Source organism: Oncorhynchus mykiss, chromosome 28 (assembly GCF_013265735.2).
Source record: "Oncorhynchus mykiss isolate Arlee chromosome 28, USDA_OmykA_1.1, whole genome shotgun sequence".
Lineage (NCBI taxonomy): Eukaryota > Metazoa > Chordata > Actinopteri > Salmoniformes > Salmonidae > Oncorhynchus > Oncorhynchus mykiss.
Genome location: NC_048592.1, coordinates 33,432,121 through 33,459,605, shown reverse-complemented (window position 1 = coordinate 33,459,605; position 27,485 = coordinate 33,432,121). Strand labels below are relative to the sequence as shown.

The 27,485-nt window shown below is 45.9% G+C and overlaps 1 protein-coding gene across 2 annotated transcripts in view; it reads left to right on the top strand.

Annotated features, from left to right (window-relative positions):
- The window catches only part of LOC110509034 (cAMP-specific 3',5'-cyclic phosphodiesterase 4B), a 107,789-nt gene that overhangs the window by 54,856 nt on the left and 25,448 nt on the right, over window positions 1-27,485 (top strand). For both annotated transcript variants that reach the window (XM_036966732.1, XM_036966733.1), the window contains exons 4-7: window positions 7,028-7,228; window positions 7,479-7,515; window positions 7,645-7,712; window positions 10,036-10,085. In XM_036966732.1, the coding sequence (XP_036822627.1) occupies window positions 7,028-7,228; window positions 7,479-7,515; window positions 7,645-7,712; window positions 10,036-10,085 (356 nt within the window). The remainder of the gene's footprint in view (window positions 1-7,027; window positions 7,229-7,478; window positions 7,516-7,644; window positions 7,713-10,035; window positions 10,086-27,485) is intronic.

Below are 27,485 nucleotides of genomic sequence, written 5' to 3'. Positions count from 1 at the left end.
CCTCCTCCACGTCTCCTGAGTTACTGGCCTGTCTCCTGGTAGCGCCTCCATGCTCTGGACACTACGCGGACAGACACAGCAAACCTTCTTGCCACAGCTCGCATTGATGTGCCATCCTGGATGAGCTGCACTACCTGAGCCACTTGTGTGGGTTGTAGACTCCGTCTCATGCTACCACTAGAGTGAAAGCACCGCCAGCATTCAAAAGTGACCAAAACATCAGCCAGGAAGCATAGGAACTGAGAAGTGGTCTGTGGTCACTACCTGCAGAACCACTCCTTTATTGGGGGTGTCTTGCTAATTGCCTATAATTTCCACCTGTCTATTCCATTTGCACAACAGCATGTGACATTTATTGTCAATCAGTGTTGCTTCCTAAGTGGACAGTTTGATTTCACAGAAGTGTGATTGACTTGGAGTTACATTGTGTTGTTTAAGTGTTCCCTTTATTTTTTTGAGCAGTGTAGTTCATTAAAACGTTTGGATGGAAAGGTATTTCACTAATATTGTAATAAATTATAGGTCATATTTAATAGAAATGTGGAGACACTGGACAGTTACTTTACAACCAAATCTCTATTTTGGATTTAAATGGCATGTTATAGAAGGGTCCAGACACTTTTGTTGTTGGGATTTCACATTTTTGAGAAACACCCCAAATAGCAAACCACTTCCTCAACGTCATTGTGTAGTATGGGGTCCCCAAAATGACACGAACAAAGGCTAAAAAAAAAGAGTCATTTTTAAGCAACTTATTCCTCGACTGATAAGTAATTATGTGAAATGGGACCAACTGTTGAAACAATGTTTGCCTCAGGAGGAGGATATACCAGTTCCAGGAGAAATGTGAACCGAAACCATTACCTCAGAATCTGTAACCTGGCCTACAAATCATACAGGTTTGCTCATTAACATTTCTGTCATCATTCTTGGAGGAAACACATATCTGGTTCTTGTTATTATTATAGAAATGTGACTTATAGATCTATCATTCTAATTGAAAGCAAGTCTAAGAATGGGGTATATCTGTTCTATGTGTGCCATTTCTATGCTTCCCGTTTTAGGTTTTGTTTTTGTGTCTTTCACTTTGGGTTTTGTACACCAGCTTCAAACAGCTGAAAATACAATGTTTTTGTTATGGAAAATATATTTCACAGCGATTTAGATGATTCAGTGATACTCTACACTATACTTGCTTGTTTTGTCACAAACTGAAATTAGTCGAACTATTTACGTTTTTGCAACCAGGAAATGGCGGATTGATTTCTGCATAGTGCATCTTTAAATGTTTTGCATTTAAGTAATTTTGCAGACGTTCTTATCCAGAGCGACTTACAATTCGTATGTTCATCTTAAGATAGCTAGGTGAGACAACCACATGTCACAGCCGTAGAAATGCTAATAGAAACAGATTGTATATTTTAGCGGCACATTCAAAAGCATGGGGATTGTTTGTTCAATCTTACCTTCCGAGTGGCGCAGCGGTCTAAGGCACTGGGTTCGGGTTCGTTATTTCAATTGGGACTGGTGAATAGCAATGCATTTATCCATGTGCATTTATCCATGTGCATTTATCCATGTGCATTTATCCATGTGCATTTATCCATGTGCATTTATCAGGAGTCGACTGCATTGAATAAACCCGGTCATTGGGGTTTCATAAAAATAGTCCCTTTGGCTGTGCTTGGCCCAAGGCCCATGACCCTTTACTGAGTGTCTGCTAACCTGTCCCTCTCCCTACTCCCCTCTACTTCACCTCTCTGGTTGGACACTGCAGAGTACCTCAATCCCTCCTTCCTTCTGAAGAGCATCTTGGTTTTCCACTGCTGTATCATAATGATGGACACATTTTGTTTAAAGCAGGGATCTCATGACCTGGGGGCCAACGTCAGTCTTTCAGTTGTCATGGGGCCCACAAAAGGCAGTGTGTCAGCCTGATAGTTTGAGACCCCGGTGGAGAAACACGACCCCGGTGGAGAAACACGACCCCGGTGGAGAAACACGACCCTGTCTAATCACTTCTAGGATTGCTATGTCACGTCTTATCACCTTTGATACTTGACACCAAGCGTCAACTATGGAGGGGGTGGGGAGCGTCATCTATGGAGGGGGTGGGGAGCGTCAACTATGGAGGGGGTGGGGAGCGTCAACTATGGAGGGGGTGGGGAGCGTCAACTATGGAGGGGGTGGGGAGCGTCAACTATGGAGGGGGTGGGGAGCGTCAACTATGGAGGGGGTGGGGAGCGTCAACTATGGAGGGGGTGGGGAGCGTCAACTATGGAGGGGGTGGGGAGCGTCAACTATGGAGGGGGTGGGGAGCGTCAACTATGGAGGGGGTGGGGAGCGTCAACTATGGAGGGGGTGGGGAGCGTCAACTATGGAGGGGGTGGGGAGCGTCAACTATGGAGGGGGTGGGGAGCGTCAACTATGGAGGGGGTGGGGAGCGTCAACTATGGAGGGGGTGGGGAGCGTCAACTATGGAGGGGGTGGGGAGCGTCAACTATGGAGGGGGTGGGGAGCGTCAACTATGGAGGGGGTGGGGAGCGTCAACTATGGAGGGGGTGGGGAGCGTCAACTATGGAGGGGGTGGGGAGCGTCAACTATGGAGGGGGTGGGGAGTGTCAACTATGGAGGGGGTGGGGAGTGTCAACTATGGAGGGGGTGGGGAGCGTCAACTATGGAGGGGGTGGGGAGCGTCAACTATGGAGGGGGTGGGGAGCGTCAACTATGGAGGGGGTGGGGAGCGTCAACTATGGAGGGGGTGGGGAGCGTCAACTATGGAGAGGGTGGGGAGTGTCAACTATGGAGGGGGTGGGGAGCGTCAACTATGGAGGGGGTGGGAAGTGTCAACTATGGAGGGGGTGGGGAGCGTCAACTATGGAGGGGGTGGGGAGTGTCAACTATGGAGGGGGTGGGGAGCGTCAACTATGGAGGGGGTGGGGAGCGTCAACTATGGAGGGGGTGGGGAGCGTCAACTATGGAGGGGGTGGGGAGCGTCAACTATGGAGGGGGTGGGGAGCGTCAACTATGGAGGGGGTGGGGAGCGTCAACTATGGAGGGGGTGGGGAGCGTCAACTATGGAGGGGGTGGGGAGCGTCAACTATGGAGGGGGTGGGGAGCGTCAACTATGGAGGGGGTGGGGAGTGTCAACTATGGAGGGGGTGGGGAGCGTCAACTATGGAGGGGGTGGGGAGCGTCAACTATGGAGGGGGTGGGGAGTGTCAACTATGGAGGGGTGGGGAGTGTCAACTATGGAGGGGGTGGGGAGTGTCAACTATGGAGGGGGTGGGGAGCATCAACTATGGAGGGGGTGGGGAGCGTCAACTATGGAGGGGGTGGGGAGCGTCAACTATGGAGGGGGTGGGGAGCGTCATCTATGGAGGGGGTGGGGAGTGTCAACTATGGCGGGGGTGGGGAGTGTCAACTATGGAGGGGGTGGGGAGCGTCAACTATGGAGGGGGTGGGGAGTGTCAACTATGGAGGGGGTGGGGAGCGTCAACTATGGAGGGGGTGGGGAGCGTCAACTATGGAGGGGGTGGGGAGTGTCAACTATGGAGGGGGTGGGGAGCGTCAACTATGGAGGGGGTGGGGAGCGTCAACTATGGAGGGGGTGGGGAGTGTCAACTATGGAGGGGGTGGGGAGTGTCAACTATGGAGGGGGTGGGGAGTGTCAACTATGGAGGGAGTGTCAACTATGGAGGGGGTGGGGAGCGTCAACTATGGAGGGGGTGGGGAGCGTCAACTATGGAGGGGGTGGGGAGCGTCAACTATGGAGGGGGTGGGGAGCGTCAACTATGGAGGGGGTGGGGAGCGTCATCTATGGAGGGGGTGGGGAGTGTCAACTATGGAGGGGGTGGGGAGTGTCAACTATGGAGGGGGTGGGGAGCGTCAACTATGGAGGGGGTGGGGAGCGTCAACTATGGAGGGGGTGGGGAGCGTCAACTATGGAGGGGGTGGGGAGCGTCAACTATGGAGGGGGTGGGGAGCGTCATCATACTTTTTCTCCGTACTCTTTCTGGCACTCTCTCTCTTTTAATCACTCTCTGTCTTGCTTGTGATACCAGTAACTGTGTAACGTTCCATTGTATACTGTCATGCAATTTAGACACACAGTGGAACCAAGAGTCAGATGACTGCGCTGACTACAGGAACAGAAGAAGAGACAGTCTATCCTCTGTAGTCCAGCCAGATCTACCTCTGAACAAGCTAATCTTGTGCCATCACACAGTTGGCCTCTGGTCAGGGATAGGGCACTCAGTGGCAGGGTGTGTTTTTGTGAGTGTATGTGGTCAGAGTGGTGTGTGTGGTCAGAGGGGTGTGAGAGTGTGTGTGGTCAGAGGGGAGTGTATGTGGTCAGAGGGGTGTGAGAGTGTGTGTGGTGAGAGGGGTGTGTGAGTGTGTTTGGTCAGAGGAGGGGTGTGGAGGGAGGAGGAGGAGGAGCAGGGGAGAGGGAGGAGGAGCAGTGAGATGATGAGGGAGGAGGAGGTGTAGGGGAGAGGGAGGAGGTGCCTTGGGGAGGAGGGAGGAGGAGGTGCAGGGGAAACGATGTACACCAGGTTTCCTATCTGTCACAGCAGCAGAGTGCACTTTGACTTCAGCGAGGTCCCTAATTAACCCCCTCCTCCACTACCAGGTGACTTTCTTATTTTCTCTCTTTCATATTTTTTTTCTAGGTGTGTGATAGTTTGTAGAATGGTTGTGTTGTAGGGTAACCGGGATCCTGGGACTGTCCCGGGAAAACGTCACATTTCCTGAAAAAAATTAAATGACAAGATCTAATGCAATTCCACAAAATACAAAAACATCCACAGCTGCAGATTAGCAAAAATAAATAAATGGCACAATATCCAGACAGGTTGTAGCATGGAAGCGTTTAGCCTAGCGTATTTAGTTCACACAGTCACCATAAATGCAAAGCACACACATAATTAACACTGCTGGACTGCACACGAGACCCGAATGCAGTTGGTAAACCCTACATGAAACCCCCACGTATAGCCTATAAAATAACGTGTGCCTCTTTTTAGCTGTCATTGTGACTCTTCAGACAGTCACACATTTGATAGGCCTAAGCAATTCCCTACATAGTCATCTCTTGTCATAATTCAGAGGCACGAGGGGAAATGATATATTCTCCTGTCCTAGAGCCTAGACTATTTTATATCCAGTCCCCTATCCCACTGAAACCCCAATTCCCGACTCCGGTCTCGCATGAAAATTCCTAACTTCATTCTGTAATCCATAGGCAGCATTATCAAAACACATCTCTTTCCTATTCATGTCGAACCGCTATAACGTTTCCCCCGCTTCTTTCGGCTGTCTCTTCTTGCTGCGGATACGAGAGCTTCGGTGATCAACAAACTGTATGAGAGAATAGATATGGATATTATTTGAACAGTGTTTCCCCCGTTAAGATGCCTTGATATTTAAACTAGGTTCACACTTCATCTGCCCGTTATTCATGAGAGATATTTTTTAATTCGCTGGAGGTTTTCTAGCAAGTTTAGCAACTTTGGTCATTTGACTTTTGTTTGACTGCTTTTACAAAGTTTGTATGATTCGACAACGCTCTGTTTTTCGAAATAGCCTACATCTGAAATGCGCTGAATTCACTGAGGAACATGATAACTCTCGGGATTTTATGAACGGCCTGTTTCGCAATTCACAACAATGTAATTGGCGTTCAAAGACAGTTACTCTATCATCACTAAAATATCCGTTTGATTTGCTCCGAAGTCGTTTCATAGTGGCGCAGCGCCCCTCTTATTTGAGGACAACCCTGGCGTAGTGACCATATCTTTGTTTTAAATTATTCCCGGTATTGAAACTTGGTAGATTTTCAGGAAAATATGAATCCTGATTGTGTTATTTCAAACGGGATCCCCTTTGCACAATAAGGAAACACCAGCTACGTTGGTGGACATTTGAACTGGTGTATTCCTCTGTGTGTTTTCAATGTTAATCTGAATATATTTACACATTTACAGCCGATGTAACATGCTGTGGTTTAGTGTAAAATGAAGAGCGTGCTGTGGATGTGTCCGTGCGTGTGCCGTGTGTCTGTGGGTTTTGAGTGTGCATCGGGTCGTAGGTTTGTGTGTTGGTGGGCTTCTACGTGTGTGTTCTTACACACTGTATTTGACATCCATTATGTTGATCTGATCTCATGGTTGCCGAGAGGTGGGGGTAGGAAATGCCTCCCTGGGATATGGATAATCCTAAACATAGGGATACCGGTGGGGGTGAATGCTGCTGGGCAAATATTGGGATGGGTGTTGAGTCCATCCAGTCACAATCCCCGTAATTCATCTGCCTCCCCAGTCCCCACAACTGAATCCTCAGACCATTGAATAAATAGTGTTATGCTGTATATGGCTCTACCTCACAGACCTTTGGGTCCTTGAAAAGCGCTATTTAAATATCATATATTGTTAAGAGGTATAGGCACAACAAGGATGCTGTAGTAGTGAAAAGATCCTTGATCCATAGAACAACAGGCAATTTATCTGATCAGACTACTGGAAATCTCATTAGCCTGATTGGCTAAGTCATTATTTTGTCCTGGCCTGATTGGCTAAGTCATTATTTTGTCCTGGCCTGATTGGCTAAGTCATTATTTTGTCTTGACCTGATTGGTTAAGTTATTATTTTGTCTTGACCTGATTGGTTAAGTTATTATTTTGTCCTGACCTGATTGGTTAAGTTATTATTTTGTCTTGACCTGATTGGTTAAGTTATTATTTTGTCCTGACCTGATTGGTTAAGTTATTATTTTGTCTTGACCTGATTGGTTAAGTTATTATTTTGTCTTGACCTGATTGGTTAAGTTATTATTTTGTCTTGACCTGATTGGTTAAGTTATTATTTTGTCTTGACCTGATTGGTTAAGTTATTATTTTGTCCTGACCTGATTGGTTAAGTAACCCAAGACAAATTACCACTGGACAATTTTACAGTACTTTACTCTGTGAGTCTCTGCTGTGTGTAAGCCTAAAATAGGTCTATTTCTCTTTCTCCCGTGTCCTAGCTTCGATGTGGAGAATGGCCCGTCTGCGTGCTGCAGCCCCTCGGGTCTCCAGGCGTCCCCTGGCTCCGGCCTGGTCCTGCACCCCAACCTGGGGGCCCACGGGCAGCGCCGAGAGTCCTTCCTCTACCGCTCTGACTCGGACTACGACCTGTCGCCCAAGTCTCGCGAGTTGTCCCGGAACTCCTCTATCGTCGGAGAACTGTGAGTCCGCTTGACACGTCCTGACAAATATACTGTATTGTAATAGATTTGCATCTTGTTCCAATGCGTATATGCTTAGCTCACTCATATCACTCAACCCTGTTGAATCCCAGCGAAAAGTTGTTGGTTGTAATCACATTTTATTACTATCCAACCAGTGGCTTTTATTGGCAAAGACATTTATTTTGAGGGATTTTTCAGGGTTTATAATTGAATCACTGTTTATCCCATGTTGATTGCTGTTCTTCAGGCATGGAGAAGACCTGATCGTGACCCCCTTTGCTCAGGTAAATATATTCTCTACTTGTGACTCTACATGGAAATAGATTTTCAGAAACGTATGGATTGTATTATTTTTTTTAAATGACCTTGGAATGATCACATGTAAGTGAACGTTAGATGTGCTCTGGCTTTAGGTTCTTGCCAGTCTCCGCACGGTACGGAACAACTTCACCACCTTGACCAATGTACAATGTACCTCCAAGTAAGTGTTCCTACAGTTGTTGTTTTGTCATAGGGATGTGACGTATGATTGTGCACCTGTACTAATATTTAAATACTTCACCAACACTTGTCACTTGGTGTTACCAGTGTGCCACAGAATGAACCTTTTGGGTGTTAAGGCTTCAGCCAACCACTAGGTGGCACTTGGGTCCAGTTGATTTCATGCTGAGACACCACACCACCATACTTTATGTTGTAACACAGACACCACAGACACCACACCACCATACTTTATGTTGTAACACAGACACCACAGACACCACACCACCATACTTTATGTTAAAACACAGACAGCACACCACCATACTTTATGTTGAAACACAGACACCACACCACCATACTTTATGTTGTAACACAGACAGCACACCACCATACTTTATGTTGAAACACAGACACCACAGACACCACACCACCATACTTTATGTTGAAACACAGACACCACAGACACCACACCACCATACTTTATGTTGAAACACAGACACCACAGACACCACACCACCATACTTTATGTTGAAACACAAGCCATGTCTTATTTTTACAAGGAATGATTGAACAAAACGTGTTACTTTAAGCTATTTCTTAATTTATTTCATGAGGATTGATTGTACAAAACGTGTCTTAGTTTGTATCGCTGCCAAGCATGTGTACTGTTGTACTTGTAATGTTGAAATCCAAGCAGTTATGATGTATATGAATTGGTAAAGCATATCGACAGATATGATATTACTGTACATACACTGAGTGTAGAAAACATTAGGAACACCTGCTCTTTCCGTGACATAGACTGACTGACCAGGTGAATCCAGGTGAAAGAAGCTATGATCCCTTATTGATGTCACCTGTTAAATCCACTTCAATCAGTATAGATGAAGGGGATGAGACGGGTTAAAGAAGGAGTTTTAAGCCTTGAGACATGGATTGTGTGTGTCTGCCATTCAGAGGGTGACTATTTAAGTGCCTCTGAACGGCGTATGGTAGTGGGCAAAAGAGGGTGCAATTTAATATCAGGAAGGTGTTGCAAATGTTTTGTACACTCAGTGTATATTGTAGTGTGTGTGTATGAGAAGTGTATGATATACTGGACAAAATTATATAAACGCAACAATTTCAAAGATTTTACTGAGTTACAGCTCATATAAGGAAATCTGTGAATTGAAATACATTAATTAGGCCCTAGTCTATGGATTTCACATGACCGGGCAGGGGCACAGCCATGGGTGGGCCTGGGAGGGCAAAGGCCCAGCCAATCAGAATACGTTATTTTACCCCATAAAAGGACAGAAGGGCAGAAATAAATACTCCTCCGTTTCATCAGCTGTGGTTGGTCTCAGTCGATCCTGCAGGTGAAGAAGCTGGATGTGAAGGTCCTAGGCTGGCATGGTTACACGTGCTCTGCAGTTGTGAGGCCAGTTGGATGTACTGCCAAATTCTATAAAAGGACGTTAAAGGTAGAGAAATTAACATTCAATTATCTGGCAACATCTCTGGTGGCATGCCAATTGCACACTCCCTCAAAACTTGAGACATCTGTGGCATTGTGTTTTGTGACATTTTAGAGTGGCCTTTTATTATCCCCAACACAAGGTGCACCTGTGTAATGATCATACTGTTTAATCAGCTTCTTGATATGCCACACCTGTCAGGTGGATGGATTATCTTGACAAAGTAGAAATGCTCACTAACAGGGATGTAAACATTTGAGAGAAATAAGCTTTTTGTGCATCTGGAACATTTCTGGGATCTTTTATTTCAGCTCATGAAACATGGGACCAACACTTTACATGTTGAATTTATATTTTTGTTCAGTAGAGATACACACAGTAATATCAGGTAGATATATGTCAAAACTTCACATACAATAAGATAAGAGTCTTAAACAACCACTGTATGTATGCAAGGCAAAGTGATTGTATCAATGAATACTAAATCCTAAAATACTCCATATTTAAGCTATTACCTGTTGAAAACCATGACCTGTGAGTCAAACTCTGCCTTTAAAACCTATTGTAGAATAGGTTTTAAAATCGGGTTTTAAAGGCAGAGTTTGACTCCCAGGTCATTGACTGTTGTATGTCCTTCAGACCATGAGTCAATATTGACCACAGACATGTGGATATGAGGGTTACCTCAGAGCTCATAGTAATGAATGATAAGTAACTCCATTCAGATACCATCAAGGTAAATATTTAAGAATAAGTGTACACTAAAGAGGGCGAGAGACAAAGTGTGTGTGTGTGTGTGTGTGTGTGTGCAGTCCTTTTAATCCAGATCCTGTGTTTCTCTCCTCCTCTCCCCCTGTTTAGGAGATCACCTGCTGGCCCCCAGCCTCCCGTCACCAGAGTCTGTCAGTCAGGTGAGCTCTCTGATGATGCCCATTCCAACGTTTCAAACTCCAAACACTGTATACAAACACTGTGCTAAAAGGCGGGGTGATTTGGTGCCAAAAGGCGGGGTAACTGGTTATGGACACTGGTTATAAAAACAAGCTGCCCTCCAGACCTGGGTTCAAATTGTAGTCGTTTTCCTTTCAAACACTGTGTGTTTTCATTGAGCTTCCCTGGCTCAATGGAACCAATGGAATCATTCCAAAAGTGCAAACGCTGCCCGTCTAACACTCCAGACTGGCTCAAGTATATGTTCATTTAAAAGAAAACAAACTATTTGAACCCAGGTTTGCTCCCCTTACAGCTGAAGGGTGCAATGTCTTAATCACAGAAAATGAACCGTGGTGACTAAACAACAACACAAAACTTCCCTTGCCCTGATGTCACAATCAGAGAGATCTGAAAAGAGAAAAAGTGAAAGACAGGAGAAGCGGTTTCTCTGCCCAGCTGGAGGATGGAAAGGTGAAGGAAGAAGTGATGAAGCGAAAGGGGGATGTTTTGGTTTCCTGTTTGGTGGGTCTGTCCAGGTCCATTGACGTCAGGCTGGCCCACATACGGCCCCTCGGCACTTCCTATCACCACAGATGTGTAGACGTTCAGGAAAAAAATACAAGATAAGACAGTTCTGAGGAGTGTTGAATTGTACTTCCCTCGTGTGCACACGCAGATGCAGGCACACATACCGCCACACCAACTCTGTGGAAAAGGGAATGCTGAAACGAACCAATGGAGGGTGCAGTACCCACAAGTAAACACAATGATGAAGATACAGACACTGTACAGATACAAAATGGAAAGCTTGGTGTATAACTTCCGCCGCCGACATAGATGGCCGGAGCCGACAGAGACGGCCGGAGCCGACAGAGACGGCCGGAGCCGACAGAGACGGCCGGCAGAGACGGCCGGAGCCGGCAGAGACGGCCGGAGCCGACAGAGACGGCCGGAGCCGACAGAGACGGCCGGAGCCGACAGAGACGGCCGGCAGAGACGGCCGGAGCCAACAGAGATGGCCGGAGCCGGCAGAGACGGCCGGAGCCGACAGAGACGGCCGGAGCCGGCAGAGACGGCCGGAGCCGGCAGAGACGGCCGGAGCCGACAGAGACGGCCGGAGCCGACAGAGACGGCCGGAGCCGGCAGAGACGGCCGGAGCCAACAGGGATGGCCGACAGAGACGGCCGAAGTCGACAGGGATGGCCGACAGAGACGGCTGAAGCCGACAGGGATGGCCGGCAGAGATGGCCGGAGCCAACAGAGACGGCCGGAATTGACAGGGATGGCCGACAGAGACACCCAGAGCCGACAGAGACGGCCGGCAGAGATGGCCGTAGCCGACGGAGATGGCCGGAGCCGACGGAGACGGCCGGAGCCGACGGAGACGGCCGACAGAGATGACAGGGATGGCCGACAGAGATGGCCGACAGGGACGGCCGGCGCCGACAGAGATGGTCGCCTAGCTTCGCGTTCTCAGAAAACTATGCATTATTTAGTTTTTTTATGTATTATTTATTACAGTGCCTTGCGAAAGTATTCGGCCCCCTTGAACTTTGCAACCTTTTGCCACATTTCAGGCTTCAAACATAAAGATATAAAACTGTATTTTTTTGTGAAGAATCAACAACAAGTGGGACACAATCATGAAGTGGAACGACATTTATTGGGTATTTCAAACTTTTTTAACAAATCAAAAACTGAAAAATTGGGCGTGCAAAATTATTCAGCCCCTTTACTTTCAGTGCAGCAAACTCTCTCCAGAAGTTCAGTGAGGATCTCTGAATGATCCAATGTTGACCTAAATGACTAATGATGATAAATACAATCCACCTGTGTGTAATCAAGTCTCCGTATAAATGCACCTGCACTGTGATAGTCTCAGAGGTCCGTTAAAAGCGCAGAGAGCATCATGAAGAACAAGGAACACACCAGGCAGGTCCGAGATACTGTTGTGAAGAAGTTTAAAGCCGGATTTGGATACAAAAAGATTTCCCAAGCTTTAAACATCCCAAGGAGCACTGTGCAAGCGATAATATTGAAATGGAAGGAGTATCAGACCACTGCAAATCTACCAAGACCTGGCCGTCCCTCTAAACTTTCAGCTCATACAAGGAGAAGACTGATCAGAGATGCAGCCAAGAGGCCCATGATCACTCTGGATGAACTGCAGAGATCTACAGCTGAGGTGGGAGACTCTGTCCATAGGACAACAATCAGTCGTATATTGCACAAATCTGGCCTTTATGGAAGAGTGGCAAGAAAGCCATTTCTTAAAGATATCCATAAAAAGTGTTGTTTAAAGTTTGCCACAAGCCACCTGGGAGACACACCAAACATGTGGAAGAAGGTGCTCTGGTCAGATGAAACCAAAATTGAACATTTTGGAAACAATGCAAAACGTTATGTTTGGCGTAAAAGCAACACAGCTCATCACCCTGAACACACCATCCCCACTGTCAAACATGGTGGTGGCAGCATCATGGTTTGGGCCTGCTTTTCTTCAGCAGGGACAGGGAAGATGGTTAAAATTGATGGGAAGATGGATGGAGCCAAATACAGGACCATTCTGGAAGAAAACCTGATGGAGTCTGCAAAAGACCTGAGACTGGGAGGGAGATTTGTCTTCCAACAAGACAATGATCCAAAACATAAAGCAAAATCTACAATGGAATGGTTCAAAAATAAACATATCCAGGTGTTAGAATGGCCAAGTCAAAGTCCAGACCTGAATCCAATCGAGAATCTGTGGAAAGAACTGAAAACTGCTGTTCACAAATGCTCTCCATCCAACCTCACTGAGCTCGAGCTGTTTTGAAAGGAGGAATGGGAAAAAATTTCAGTCTCTCGATGTGCAAAACTGATAGAGGCATACCCCAAGCGACTTACAGCTGTAATCAGAGCAAAAGGTGGCGCTACAAAGTATTAACTTAAGGGGGCTGAATAATTTTGCACGCCCAATTTTTCAGTTTTTGATTTGTTAAAAAAGTTTGAAATATCCAATAAATGTCGTTCCACTTCATGATTGTGTCCCACTTGTTGTTGATTCTTCACAAAAAAATAAAGTTTTATATCTTTATGTTTGAAGCCTGAAATGTGGCAAAAGGTCGCAAAGTTCAAGGGGGCAGAATACTTTCGCAAGGCACTGTACATTGTTACCCCAGGAAATCTTAAGTTTTATTACATACAGCCGTGAGGAAATATTGTATATAAGAGCAAAGTCAACTTACGAACATTACGACCAGGAATACGACGAAGCGGAGCCTCTGTTTGGTCTACCACCCAGGACAATGGATCGGATCCCAGCCGGCGGCCCAAAACAACGCTGCTGCAGAAGGGGCAGAAGAAGCGGTCTTCTGGTCAGGCTCCGTAAACGGGCACATCGCGCACCGCTCCCGAGTTTACTACTCACAAACGTCCAGTCTCTTGACAACAAGGTGGACAGAGATTGTAACGTTCTTTGTTTCACGGAAACATGGCTCACTCGAGACATGCTATCGGAGTCGGTACATCCACCTGGTTTCTTCACGCATCGCACCGACAGAAACAAACATCTGATTAACGAGACGTGGTGTGATCATAACAACATACAGGAACTCAAAGTCATTTTGCTCACCAAAAACACTCACAAACTTTTATAGATGCACAATCGAAAGTATCCTGTCGGGCTGTATCACCACCTAGTACGGCAACTGCTATGCCCACAACCGTAAGGCTCTCCAGAGGGTAGTGAGGTCTGCACAACGCATCACCGGGGGAAAACTACCTGCTCTCACAAAGTTGTCCTTTGTCTCTGTGATACTGTAATTCTTGTTCTTTGTTGATATGAACCTGCAACCAGTCAAAATCTATTGAGCAGTCAGTACTGTTAATACATGGAAAGCACAATGTTCAGGGCCATACAATTTGTCCATTGTACAGTATACAGCCTACAATGCACTGTACTACAGTATCCATTCTCAGACTTTCTCCTTCCCACCTTCAACAACCTGTTTGCTCTCTGAACTGGCTTATATTGGTTGTGTCGCATAATTTGAAACAGGTTAAATCAATTTTGAGTGGTTGTGTTCAATCAATGACATGTCTTCTCTATTTGTATTTGATTGTTGCCACTTGTGTTTACCAGTATGTATGACATGTGCATTAGAATGCAGATTGTGTTTTTAGAATGAGAATGTGTTTAGAGTTTTGCTGAAAAGTCTAAGTGAGATCTGCAAATGGTGTTTTACCATGTGAAATGGTTTAAGGTATTGACAACAGACTGCATAATTAGCTAAATGAGTCCAGGCAACTGAGAACTTTGTTCAGCCAATGGGTTTTAGTGTTTTAGCAATTGAGAAAAACTGTAATACTGATTTGAACCAGAACAATGAACTAACGTGTCAATAGGAAGGAACTATGCTATCCAGGTCTGTCTTCTGTTTGGCAAAGCCGATAGAATTTCATCGACAGGAAAAGGAGAACAGAGTTTTCCTGTTTTGCATCCGTGTTTTGTTAGATTAGGCAGTAGTCTCTTTGAGAGAGAGCGAGAGCCATCTGGATAATGGTACACTCTTAGAAAAAAAGGTGCTATCTAGAACCTAAAATGTTCTACCTGGAACCAATAAGGGTTCTCTTGTGGGGACATTAGTCGAATACTATCACGGCATGTAAGCTAGTTGAAGGATACGTGGTTGGGTCTGAAAACATGAGCTGGGATTGTGGCAAGCTGGCTTGTTAATCTTCTTAACAGGGGATTGTTTTAACTGAAGCCCTTTGACGAGCCTCTTAGAAAATTATTAATGTTTACTGTACCAGTGACTGTGTGAATGGGACCCTTAGGGATGTTTATACAGTCTCTCTGTCTTTCCAATGCCATACAAAGATACTACTTAGAATGCATGCCCAATAAGTTACTTAATTGTACTAGTGTGGACTTTGGAACAGAGTATGTGTCTTGAAGAGTTTGTATTTGTGTAGGGTTTGATGGGGGAAGTCGTAACCGAAGATATGTGCATGAAACTCAAGCTCAACATTTCTCAGGTGTTGGGTAGAATGTTTGTGCATACTTTGTGTGTGTGTGTGTGTGTGCGTGTTTGTGTGTGTGTGCGTGCGTGCGTGTGCGTGAACATGTGAATGTTTCTGTGTCAGAAAGACCTCAGTGTGAGACTCTTTGTATGTGCACAGTGGAAGCGGCTGTGTGTTTACATCTGTGCAGACAGACTAAACCAGAGTTCCTGAACCTGGCCCCCCCCCCCCCCCCCGAAGTTTTCTGAGGCCAGAAAATCTTATTGTTTTGAGGAACATAAAAGACTGTAAAAAAATCAGATTTTTTATTTTGTAAATCTTTTCCAAGTATTCCCACACGTAACAGGGAGACGTGATCGTATACAAATGTAAGCAAGGTTTGAAATGATGATGTTTTAGTCAAATATTACATCTGTTTGGGCTTCTTGTGCTCAGTTTTCAGTCTACAAATGATTTGTAAATATGTTCCTGCCCCCGACCATCCGCTCAAGAAAAAAATGGCCCACGACTGAATCTAGTTGATGGCCCTTACCTCTACTGTATGCTTAATGTTTATCTCAGTATGCCTTTTCCCAAAGTTGTTCAGACACAACACACATGACTCTGTAAAGTGAGTTAACTCAACGAGACAACACATTACTAACATACACATTCCTAGCCCAGAAACCAAACACACATGTGACTGTTTGCGTAGTGTCCCATGGGTGTGGGCCCCACTCAAAACATTGGTCATCCACCTTTTGTTTGATATTGTAAACTACGTCATGAGAGGATAATTATTGCGGAATGTAAAGTGGGTTACTGAAGCCGGGTGGTTTATTCCTTCAAACTCTGCTTTGATGTCACTAAAGCAATTACAGACAAGTATATGCAATTATAGGCCATTCAAATGTGTATATATACAGTGTGCCTAAATTGGGCACATTTTTGTATGTCCTCATTTTGTGTGTGTGTGTGTGTGTGTGTGTTTGTGTGTGTTTGTGTGTTTGTGTGTGTTTGTGTGTGTGCGTGCGTGCGTGTGTGTTGTCGAGTCCATTGACAGCACATAAGACTTCACTCTCCAGTCCGTTATACAGGAGGCCCGTCCAGTGTTAGTTAATCCTTCATGTGAAATCCCCGTTGTTTCTGTATTGGGCCTAGAGGACAGGGATCCTGAGGTGTATTTGTGGTGGGGAGGGTGTCAAACTCAGCAGACTCGACTGTCATTTTCATGGTTTAAAGAAATTGTGCCGCATTTGTAAACTCAAATTCCCCCATTAAGCCAGTTGATGAACTGATGATGAGCGTGAGAAAAATATTTGTTTTCTGTGCATTCAGTGGAGGGGATTTGTGTCAATTTCCCCAATCTACTCATCAGCTGTCCACATCTTGACATAAATGTTGTAGGTGAAGGTGCTTATTGCTTTAGTGTGTCCATCTCTCCTTCTGGATGATTCCTAGGTGATCAGGACAGGTCTTCCCCTCACGTCTCTATTAGAACAAATCAGAATAAACAGGCTGAAGGTGGAGGCCTCTCTCTCTCTTTCTCTCGCCCACACGCTCTCCCTCTCTCTCTTTCTCTTGCCCACATGCTCTCCCTCTCTCTCTCTCTCTCTCTCTCTCTCTCTCTCGCCCACACGCTTTGTCTCTCTTTCTCTCGCCCACACGCTCTCCCTCTCTCTCTCTCTCTCTCGCCCACACGCTCTTTCTCTCCCTCTCTCTCTTTCGCCCACACGCTCTTCCTCTCTCTCTCTCTCACCCACACGCTCTGTCTCTCTCTCTCTCTCGCCCACATGCTCTCCCTCTCTCTCTCTCTCTCTCTCTCGCCCACACTCTTTCTCTCCCTCTCTCTCTCGCCCACACGCTCGCTCTCTCTCCCTCTCTCTCTCGCCCACACGCTCTCTCTCTCTCTCTCTCTGTCTCCCTCTCTCTCTCTCTCCCTCGCCCACACGCTCTCTCTGTCCCTCTGTCTCCCTCTCTCTCTCTCTCCCTCGCCCACATGCTCTGTCTCTCTGGGCAGGAGGCTGACCCACACCCCAGTCATGAAACTGGGGTGATTTGCTGTTGTCTGTCTCTTTCTGTCTCTCTCTCTGGCCATTAGGCCCAAGTGTGGAGGACAGACTAACACAAACAACCAAAGGGAAGTGTGTTTGTGTGACTGCTTGTGACTCCCTCTGTTGTGAGAGAGGGGGGAGATGTGAGCTTGCAGATACTTCAGAACCATTTACTTTCATCCAGCCAGACTAAGTCAAACGTACTTTCATAGTCTGGGTTGTGTTCATTTGGGAACAACGTTTCAGAGAGTACCTCCCTGTTTCACTCACTTTCCTCCGCTTTGTGCCTACTGAACATGACTCCCGTAGACCCAATATGTTTTCCTCCTAAGTGTCATGGTTAAGGTGAAAAACCAAATGCAAAGGAAGAAATAATCAAAGCGTATAACATCAATGGAAATAATATAACATAGAACAATATACACTCAGTGGCCAGTTTATTAGGTACACCCATATCTAGTACCGGGTCGAACCCCCCTTTGTCTCCTGAACAGACTGAATTATTCAGGGTGTGGAACCGTTGCACAATTGGTATCAAAGGACCTAAAGTGTGACAGGAAAACATTCCCCACACCATTACACCACTGCCACCAGTCTGTAACGTTGACACCAGGCAGAATGGGCCATGGACTCATGCTGCTTACGCTAAATCCTGACTCTGCCATCAGCATGACAGGAACCGGGATTCGTCGGACCAGGTAATGTTTTTCCTCAATTGTCCAGTGTTGGTGATGGTGTGCAAACTGGAGCCTCTTCTTCTTGTTTCTAGTTGATAGGAGTGGCACCTGGTGTGGTCGTCTGCTGCAATAGTCCATCCGTGACAAGAACCGACGGGTTGTGCGTTCTGCATCAAAGCTGGGACCGAGAGACTGAAAAACAGCTTCTATCTCAAGGCCATCAGACTGTTAAACAGCCACCACTAACATTGAGTGGCTGCTGCCAACACACTGACTCAACTCCAGCCACTTTAATAATGGGAATTGATGGGAAATGATGTAAAATATATCACTAGCCACTTTAAACAATGCTACCTAATATAATGTTTACTTACCCTACATTATTCATCTCATATGCATACGTATATACTGTACTCTAGATCATCGACTGCATCTTTATGTAATACATGTATCACTAGCCACTTTAACTATGCCACTTTGTTTACATACTCATCTCATATGAATATACTGCACTCAATACCATCTACTGTATCTTGCCTATGCCGCTCTGTACCATCACTCGTTCATATATCTTTATGTACATATTCTTTATCCCCTTACACTTGTGTCTACAAGGTAGTAGTTTTGGAATTGTTAGCTAGATTACTTGTTGATTATTACTGCATTGTCGGAACTAGAAGCACAAGCATTTCGCTACACTCGCATTAACATCTGCTAACCATGTGTATGTGACAAATAAAATTTGATTTGATCACCAACACTGGACAATTAAGGAGTGGAACATACCTGGAACATGACAGCGAGTTCAGTTTACTAGAGTGGCCTGGTCAGTCCCCAGACCTCAACCCAATAGAGCATCTTTGGGATGAAATGGGACGGTCTGTTTGCAGCATGAGTGTATCGCCGTCCAATCTGCAGCAACTGCCTGATGCCATCGCGTCAGCATGGACCAACATCCCTGTGGAATGTTTCCGACACCTTGTAGAATTCTCTGAAGAATTCAGGTTGTTCTGGAGACAAAGGGGTCCCAACCCGGTACTAGATGGGCGTACCTAATAAACTGTCCGGTGAGTGTATACCTATATAACATGAATAATTGATTGCTTAGTTTATTTTAAACATTGGTATCCAGCCGCCCTATACAAAGGCAATAGATTTAAACTCCAAGGCTCTCCAGTTAATATTTATTAGCTTTTACTATAAGCTCTTCTTTCTCAGAAGTCAAACGCTTGTTTATGTGATATAGTCACTCAGGGCTCAGAGTTCTTTCCTGAGCACATGACCTGAACAGGAAAAACTCCCAGCCCCATGTTATAGTACCTTTACTGAGTTTTGGTGAATGGCTACTGCACTGTCCTGTAAATGAACTGGAACATAGCATGGCCCATATCATTTAACTAGGCAAGTCAGTTAAGAACAAATTCTTATTTACAATGACGGCCTACCCCGGCCAAAACAGGACGATGCTGGGCAAATTGTGCGCCTGGATTCCAGGGTGTCTGTAGTGACGCCTCACTGAGATGGAATCTAACCAGGGTGTCTGTAGTGACGACCTCTAGCACTGAGATGCAGTGTCTTAGACCGCTGTGATGCAGCCTGGAATCTAACCAGGGTGTCTGTAGTGACGACCTCTAGCACTGAGATGCAGTGTCTTAGACCGCTGTGATGCAGCCTGGAATCTAACCAGGGTGTCTGTAGTGACGACCTCTAGCACTGAGATGCAGTGTCTTAGACCGCTGTGATGCAGCCTGGAATCTAACCAGGTTGTCTGTAGTGACCCCTCACTGACTCCTCACTGAGATGCAGTGTCTTAGACCGCTGTGATGCAGCCTGGAATCTAACCAGGGTGTCTGTAGTGGCGCCTCACTGAGATGCAATGTCTTAGACCGCTGTGATGCAGCCTGGAATCTAACCAGGGTGTCTGTAGTGACGACCTCTAGCACTGAGATGCAGTGTCTTAGACCACTGTGATGCAGCCTGGAATCTAACCAGGGTGTCTGTAGTGACGCCTCACTGAGATGCAGTGTCTTAGACCGCTGTGATGCAGCCTGGAATCTAACCAGGGTGTCTGTAGTGAATTCTCACTGAGATGCAGTGTCTTAGACCGCTGTGATGCAGCCTGGAATCTAACCAGGGTGTCTGTAGTGACTCCTCACTGAGATGCAGTGTCTTAGACCGCTGTGATGCAGCCTGGAATCTAACCAGGGTGTCTGTAGTGACGCCTCACTGAGATGCAGTGTCTTAGACCGCTGTGATGCAGCCTGGAATCTAACCAGGGTGTCTGTAGTGACTCCTCACTGAGATGCAGTGTCTTAGACCGCTGTGATGCAGCCTGGAATCTAACCAGGGTGTCTGTAGTGACTCCTCACTGAGATGCAGTGTCTTAGACCGCTGTGCCACCCGGGAGCCCGTTAATTACATAAAACTGGTTTATAAGATCACAATGGCCAGCCCTCCAGTTAGCTTTGTTCACTCAGTTTGGTCTAGGGGGGTTTAAGGCGAGAGAAAGGGGCAGTGTGAGGTGGCTGGTGGACGGAGGTGGGCTATGGGGGTGGATGCCCAGGCCTGCCCTAGTTTTTATTTTATTTTAATTCAGGTATTTAAACAGGTTCACTGTAATTTTATATTATTTTTACAGTTTTAATTTGTTTAATTTAGGAGACGTATTGTGTGTTATGTCTCACCTTTTATTATTTGATTTGTTAAGGACTTTGAAATTAATCCTGTGTAAGAACTGTGCTCTATAAATAAAGTTAGATTTGATTTAGTGGGTGATGGGTCTCTGACAGAGGCTGGTTTGTGGGCCGAAGAGAGGGAACAAGAGAGCGTGATGGAGAGGAGAGAGGACAGCGGGCTGAGTCCACACTGAGGCCTGTTGTCCTCCCAGCATATGGCCGAAGCATTAAGACCGACTGTGTCTGGCTGCGAATAAAAGAAAACCTCAGTCTGCCTGAAAAAAAAGGCCTGTCATCTGGAAAAGTACGTTGCGATCTGTCTCTCTGAGTTCATTTTCAGAACCCAGAAATGCGTCATCCACACCACCGTTGACTGTTGACATTGTGAAATATCTCCTGACCCATAATAGCTGTGCATTTAAAATAAAGTAGTATTAGGGTCCTTTCTGTTCTTGGTTCAGTTCACACACTACAACTCCTTATTACAAGAAGTGAAACATTTTGTGTCAAAACCTCATCGCATAGGCCTCCCGGGTGGCGCAGTGGTCTAGTGCACTGCATCGCAGTGCTAGCTGTGCCACCAGAGACTCTGTGTTCGAGCCCAGGCTCTGTCGCAGCCGGCTGGGCACTAAGTAATTCACCTACCAGAGTTTGTCGTGGTCAGGTGACTGTCATGAACACTTCCCTAATAACTCCTGTATGTGAACAGAATGAACCAACCAACCGCCACTTATTTATCCTATGAAGGGAATCACATAACAGGCAGTTTAGATGATTCAGTCAGTGGTCTTTGATGTTGGTGGACCAAATGCACAATGAAACCCTCTAATATCTCTTTATACATCCTCCATAGAGGGAAAAGGCAGGATGTGGTTGCATCTTGGCACGTCTCGCCGACCCCGACCGCTCGGGCCAGACAGCTGCTTTGTGGTACTTGTCGGGTTTCAGCAACACCCCCCCTTATGAAGACTCCCCTTTGATGATGCTGTTGCACGTTTCTTGCTCAGCTTGGGGATCTAACAAAAGTCTTCAGATCTTAGTCAAGGTTGCACATCACCTTCTGATGAAGCTGTGGCACATTTCACTCTGGTCCGCCGCTGCGACACCTGTGTCGGTCCGACCAGGATTCAAACCCACGTCTCCTTCATGCTATAAGACTCTTAGGAGCTAACACAAGTCTTCAAGTCTTAGACGAGGATACTCATCAAGCATACAGTAGTTGGCCTAACCACCCCTGTTATACATGGGTGTAGTCCAGTCTCCATGAAAGAGGTAGAGCAAACATAGCTGCCTCTGCAGGAACTCACCTTGTTTTTGTTTTTTTTGAGGGGGAATTCCGATTTCATGGCTGCGCTTTTTTGACATCACACCAGTTTATAGGTGACATGATGGTGCCGTTGCTGTGACGTCAAAGCTCTTTTATCTGAGTTGTTGCAAGTCGCTGTAACACACACACTGGTTTGTCCCGTTGGGTCCAATCGGTTCCGTATGTGAAGCTTTCAAAGTGGAGATCAGGGACTCCCACAGAAATAGAATGGGGACTCTTTAGTTGCTGAGAATGTTACAGAACAGAGTCCCCATTCCCTGGCGTTCAGTACGCACCCAAAAGACTACCTTTGAATGGTATTTCTTCTATTTGAAGGCTTCACATATGGAACAGATTGGACCCAACGGGGCAAGCCAGTGTGTGTTACAACGATTTGTGTCAATAACTCAGATAAAAGCACATCAAATCGCTATGACGTCACAGTGACAGCGCCATCTATAAACTGGTGTGATGTCAAAAAGAGCGGCCATCAAATCAAAATGCATTTGTCACATGCGCTGAATACAACCGGTTTAGACCTTACCGTGAAATGCTTACTTACGAGCCCTTAAACAGCAATGCAGAGTAAGAAAATATATAAGCTAAATAAACTAAAGGAAAAAAAGTAACACAATAAAATAACAATAACGAGGCTATATACAGGGGGTACCGGTACAGAGTCAATGTGGAGGCTATATACAGGGTGTACCGGTACAGAGTCAATGTGGAGGCTATATACAGGGGGTACCGGTACAGAGTCAATGTGGAGGCTATATACAGGGGGTACCGGTACAGAGTCAATGTGGAGGCTATATACAGGGTGTACCGGTACAGAGTCAATGTGGAGGCTATATACAGGGGGTACCGGTACAGAGTCAATGTGGAGGCTATATACAGGGGGTACCGGTACCGAGTCAATGTGGAGGCTATATACAGGGGGTACCGGTACCGAGTCAATGTGGAGGCTATATACAGGGGGTACCGGTACCGAGTCAATGTGGAGGCTATATACAGGGGGTACCGGTACCGAGTCAATGTGGAGGCTATATACAGGGGGTACCGGTACAGAGTCAATGTGGAGGCTATATACAGGGTGTACCGGTACAGAGTCAATGTGGAGGCTATATACAGGGGGTACCGGTACAGAGTCAATGTGGAGGCTATATACAGGGTGTACCGGTACAGAGTCAATGTGGAGGCTATATACAGGGGGTACCGGTACAGAGTCAATGTGGAGGCTATATACAGGGGGTACCGGTACCGAGTCAATGTGGAGGCTATATACAGGGTGTACCGGTACCGAGTCAATGTGGAGGCTATATACAGGGGGTACCGGTACCGAGTCAATGTGGAGGCTATATACAGGGTGTACCGGTACCGAGTCAATGTGGAGGCTATATACAGGGTGTACCGGTACAGAGTCAATGTGGAGGCTATATACAGGGGGTACCGGTACAGAGTCAATGTGGAGACTATATACAGGGTGTACCGGTACAGAGTCAATGTGGAGGCTATATACAGGGGGTACCGGTACAGAGTCAATGTGGAGGCTATATACAGGGTGTACCGGTACAGAGTCAATGTGGAGGCTATATACAGGGGTACCGGTACAGAGTCAATGTGGAGGCTATATACAGGGGGTACCGGTACAGAGTCAATGTGGAGACTATATACAGGGGGTACCGGTACAGAGTCAATGTGGAGACTATATACAGGGGGTACCGGTACAGAGTCAATGTGGAGGCTATATACAGGGGGTACCGGTACAGAGTCAATGTGGAGGCTATATACAGGGGGTACCGGTACAGAGTCAATGTGGAGGCTATATACAGGGGGTACCGGTACAGAGTCAATGTGGAGGCTATATACAGGGGGTACCGGTACAGAGTCAATGTGGAGGCTATATACAGGGGGTACCGGTACAGAGTCAATGTGGGGGCTATATACAGGGGGTACCGGTACAGAGTCAATGTGGAGGCTATATACAGGGGGTACCGGTACAGAGTCAATGTGGAGGCTATATACAGGGGGTACCGGTACAGAGTCAATGTGGAGGCTATATACAGGGGGTACCGGTACCGAGTCAATGTGGAGGCTATATACAGGGGGTACCGGTACAGAGTCAATGTGGAGGCTATATACAGGGGGTACCGGTACCGAGTCAATGTGGAGGCTATATACAGGGGGTACCGGTACAGAGTCAATGTGGAGGCTATATACAGGGGGTACCGGTACAGAGTCAATGTGGAAGCTATATACAGGGGGTACCGGTACAGAGTCAATGTGGAGGCTATATACAGGGGGTACCGGTACAGAGTCTATGGGCGGGGGTACAGGTTAGTCAAGGTATTTGAGCTCATATCTACATGTAGGTAGGGGTAAAGTCACTATGTATAGATAATAAACAGCGAGTAGCAGCAGTGTAAAAAATGGGGGTTAATGCAAATAGTCCGGGTAGCCATCTGATGAACTGTTCAGCAGTCTTATGGCTTGGGGGTAGAAGCTGTTAAGGAGCCTTTTGGACCTAGAATTGGCACTCCGGTACAGCTTGCCGTGCGGTAGCAGAGTAAACAGTGTCTGGAGTCTTTGACAATGTTTAGGGCCTTCCTCTGACACCGCCTGGTATATACATCCTGGATTGCAGGAAGCTTGGCCCCAGTGATGTACTGGGCCGTACGTATGTACCCTCTATAGCGCCTTGAGGTTGGATGCCGTGCAGTTGCCATATCAGGCGTTGATGCGGGCCAGTGACGTCAAAGCGCTCTTGGTGGTGCAGCTGTTGAATGTGTTTTAATGGAATATCTACAAAGGTGTACAGAGACCCATTATCAGCAACCATCATTCCTGTGTTCCAATGGCACGTTGTGCTAGCTAATCCAAGTTTATCATTTTAAAAGGCTAATTGATCATTAGAAAACCCTTTTGCAATTATGTTAGCACAGCTGTAAACTGTTGTGCTGATTAATTAAAGATGCAATACAACTGGCCTTCTTTAGACTAGTTGAGTATCTGGAGCATCAGCATTTATGGGTTCGATTACAGGCTCAAAATGGCCAGAAACTAAGAATTTCCTTCTGAAACTTGTCAGTCTATTCTTGTTCTGAGAAATGAAGGCTATTCCATGTGAGAAGTTGCCAAGAAACTGAAGATCTCGTACAACACTGTGTACTACTCCCTTCACAGAACAGAGCAAACTGGCCCTAACCAGAATAGAAAGAGGAGTGGGAGGCCCCGGTGCACAACTGAGCAAGAGGCCAAGTCCATTAGAGTATCTAGTTTGAGAAACAGACGCCTCACAAGTCCTCAACTGGCAGCTTCATTAAATAGTACCCGCAAAACACCAGTCTCAACATCAACAGTGAAGAGGCAACTCCGGGATGCTGGCCTTCTAGGCAGAGTTGCAAAGAAAAAGCCATATCTCAGACTGGCCAATAAAAATAAAAGATTAAGATGGGCAAAAGATGACAGACACTGGACAGAGGAAGATTGGAAAAAATTGTTATGGACAGACGAATCTAAGTTTGAGGTGTTCGGATCACAAAGAAGAACATTCGTGAGATGTAGAAAAAAATTAAAAGATGCTGGAGGAGTGCTTGACGCCATCTGTCAAGCATGGTGGAGGTAATGTGATGGTCTGAGGGTGCTTTGGTGGTGGTAAAGTGGGAGATTTGTACAGGGTAAAAGGGATCTTGAAGAAGGAAGGGTATAACTCTGTGGACAGCGCTTAATTGGAGCCAATTTCCTCCTACAACAGGACAATAACTCAAGGCACAACTCCAAACTATGCAAGAACTATTTAGGGAAGAAGCAGTCAGCTGGTATTCTGTCTATAATGGAGTGGCCAGCACAGTCACTGGATCTCAACCCTATTGAGCTGTTGTGGGAGCAGCTTGACCGTATGGTGATGGAAGTGCCCATCAAGACAATAAAACTTGTGGGAGAGACTTCAGGAAGCACGGGGTGAAATCTCTTCAGATTACCTCAACAAATTCACAACTAGAATGCCAAAGGTCTGCAAGGATTTAATTGCTGCAAATAGAGGATTCTTTGATGAAAGCAAAGTTTAAAGGACACAATTATTATTTCAATTAAAAATCATTATTTATAACCTTGTCAACGTCTTCACTACATTTCCTATTCATTTTGCAACTCATTTCATGTATGTTTTCATGGAAAACAAGGACATTTCTAAGTGACCCCAAACTTTTGAAGGGTAGTGTACATTTAAATACATTAACATGTAGTGTGCGTGAATCTATCTTCACTATTATTCTACAATGTAGAAAATAGTAAAAAATAAAGAAAAACCCTTGAATGAGTAGGTGTGTCCAAACTTTTGACTGGTACTGTGCATGTCAGTACATACACACAACAAGTAGGTCAGGATATTTTGTGCAGTTGAAGTCGTAAGTTTACAGACACCTTAGCCAAATACATTTAAACTCAGTTGTTCACAATTCCTGACATTTAATCCTAGTAAAAAATCCCTGTCTTAGGTCAGTTAGGATCACCACTTTATTTTAAGAATGTGAAATGTCAGAATAATCGTAGAGACAATGATTTATTTCAGCTTTTATTTCTTTCATCACATTCCCAGTGGGTCAGAAGTTTACATACACTCAATTAGTATTTGGTAGCATTGCCTTTAAATTGTTTAAGTGAATTGTGGCCCATTCCTCCTGACAGAGCTGGTGTAACTGAGTCAGGTTCTTAGGCCTCCTTGCTCGCACACGCTTTTTCAGTTCTTCCACACAGATTTTCTATAGGGTTGAGGTCATGGCTTTGTGATGGCCACTCCAATACATTGACTTTGTTGTACTTAAGCCATTTTGCCACAACTTTGGAAGTATGCTTGGGGTCATTGTCCAGTTGGAAGACCCATTTGCGACCAAGCTTTAACTTCCTGACTGATGTCTTGCGATGTTGCTTCAATATATCCACATAATTTCCCTTCTCATGATGCCATCTATTTTGTGAAGTGCACCAGTCCCTCCTGCAGCAAAGCACCCCACAACATGATGCTGCCACCCCTGTGCTTTACGGTTGGGATGGTGTTCTTTGGCTTGCAAGCCTCCCCTTTTCTCCTCCAAACATAACGATGGTCATTATGGGCAAACAGTTCTATTTTTGTTTCGTCAGACCAGAGGACAATTCTCCAAAAAGTGCAGTTCAAACCGTAGTTTAGCCCTTAAGGCTAAACAGTATATGCTACAGTGTAGCCCTAGTGTTCTGAGTTTCCAAGTTGTATTAGTCGTATGTACGGGACACGCATGGTGGTATACATCGTCCAATGAAATGCTTACATGCAGGTTCCTGCTCGACAATGCAACAACAATAAGGACTCATATAAACGGCTCAGTAGACTAATACATTGTAGCATAAAGTATAATACAGGAAGGAACCATTTATAGTCCAATATTTACACATGTATTGGGGAATATAAACTTAGCAGTATAATAAGAGTCTGGTAGCAGCAGGTGTGTGTGTGTGCGTGTGCGTGTGTGTGGTGCAGTGAAGCGAAGCATCTCATGCGAGGAGGGTGAGTATGTTGGCAGCGCTCCACCCCCCTCCCCCCAAACGCCCCTCAGGCAGGAGGGGGGTTACTGACACATCAATAACACAAGGGGAGCAGAGTAGCGAGAGAGGGAGGGAGGGAGGGAGAGAGAGAGGGAGGACACATTGC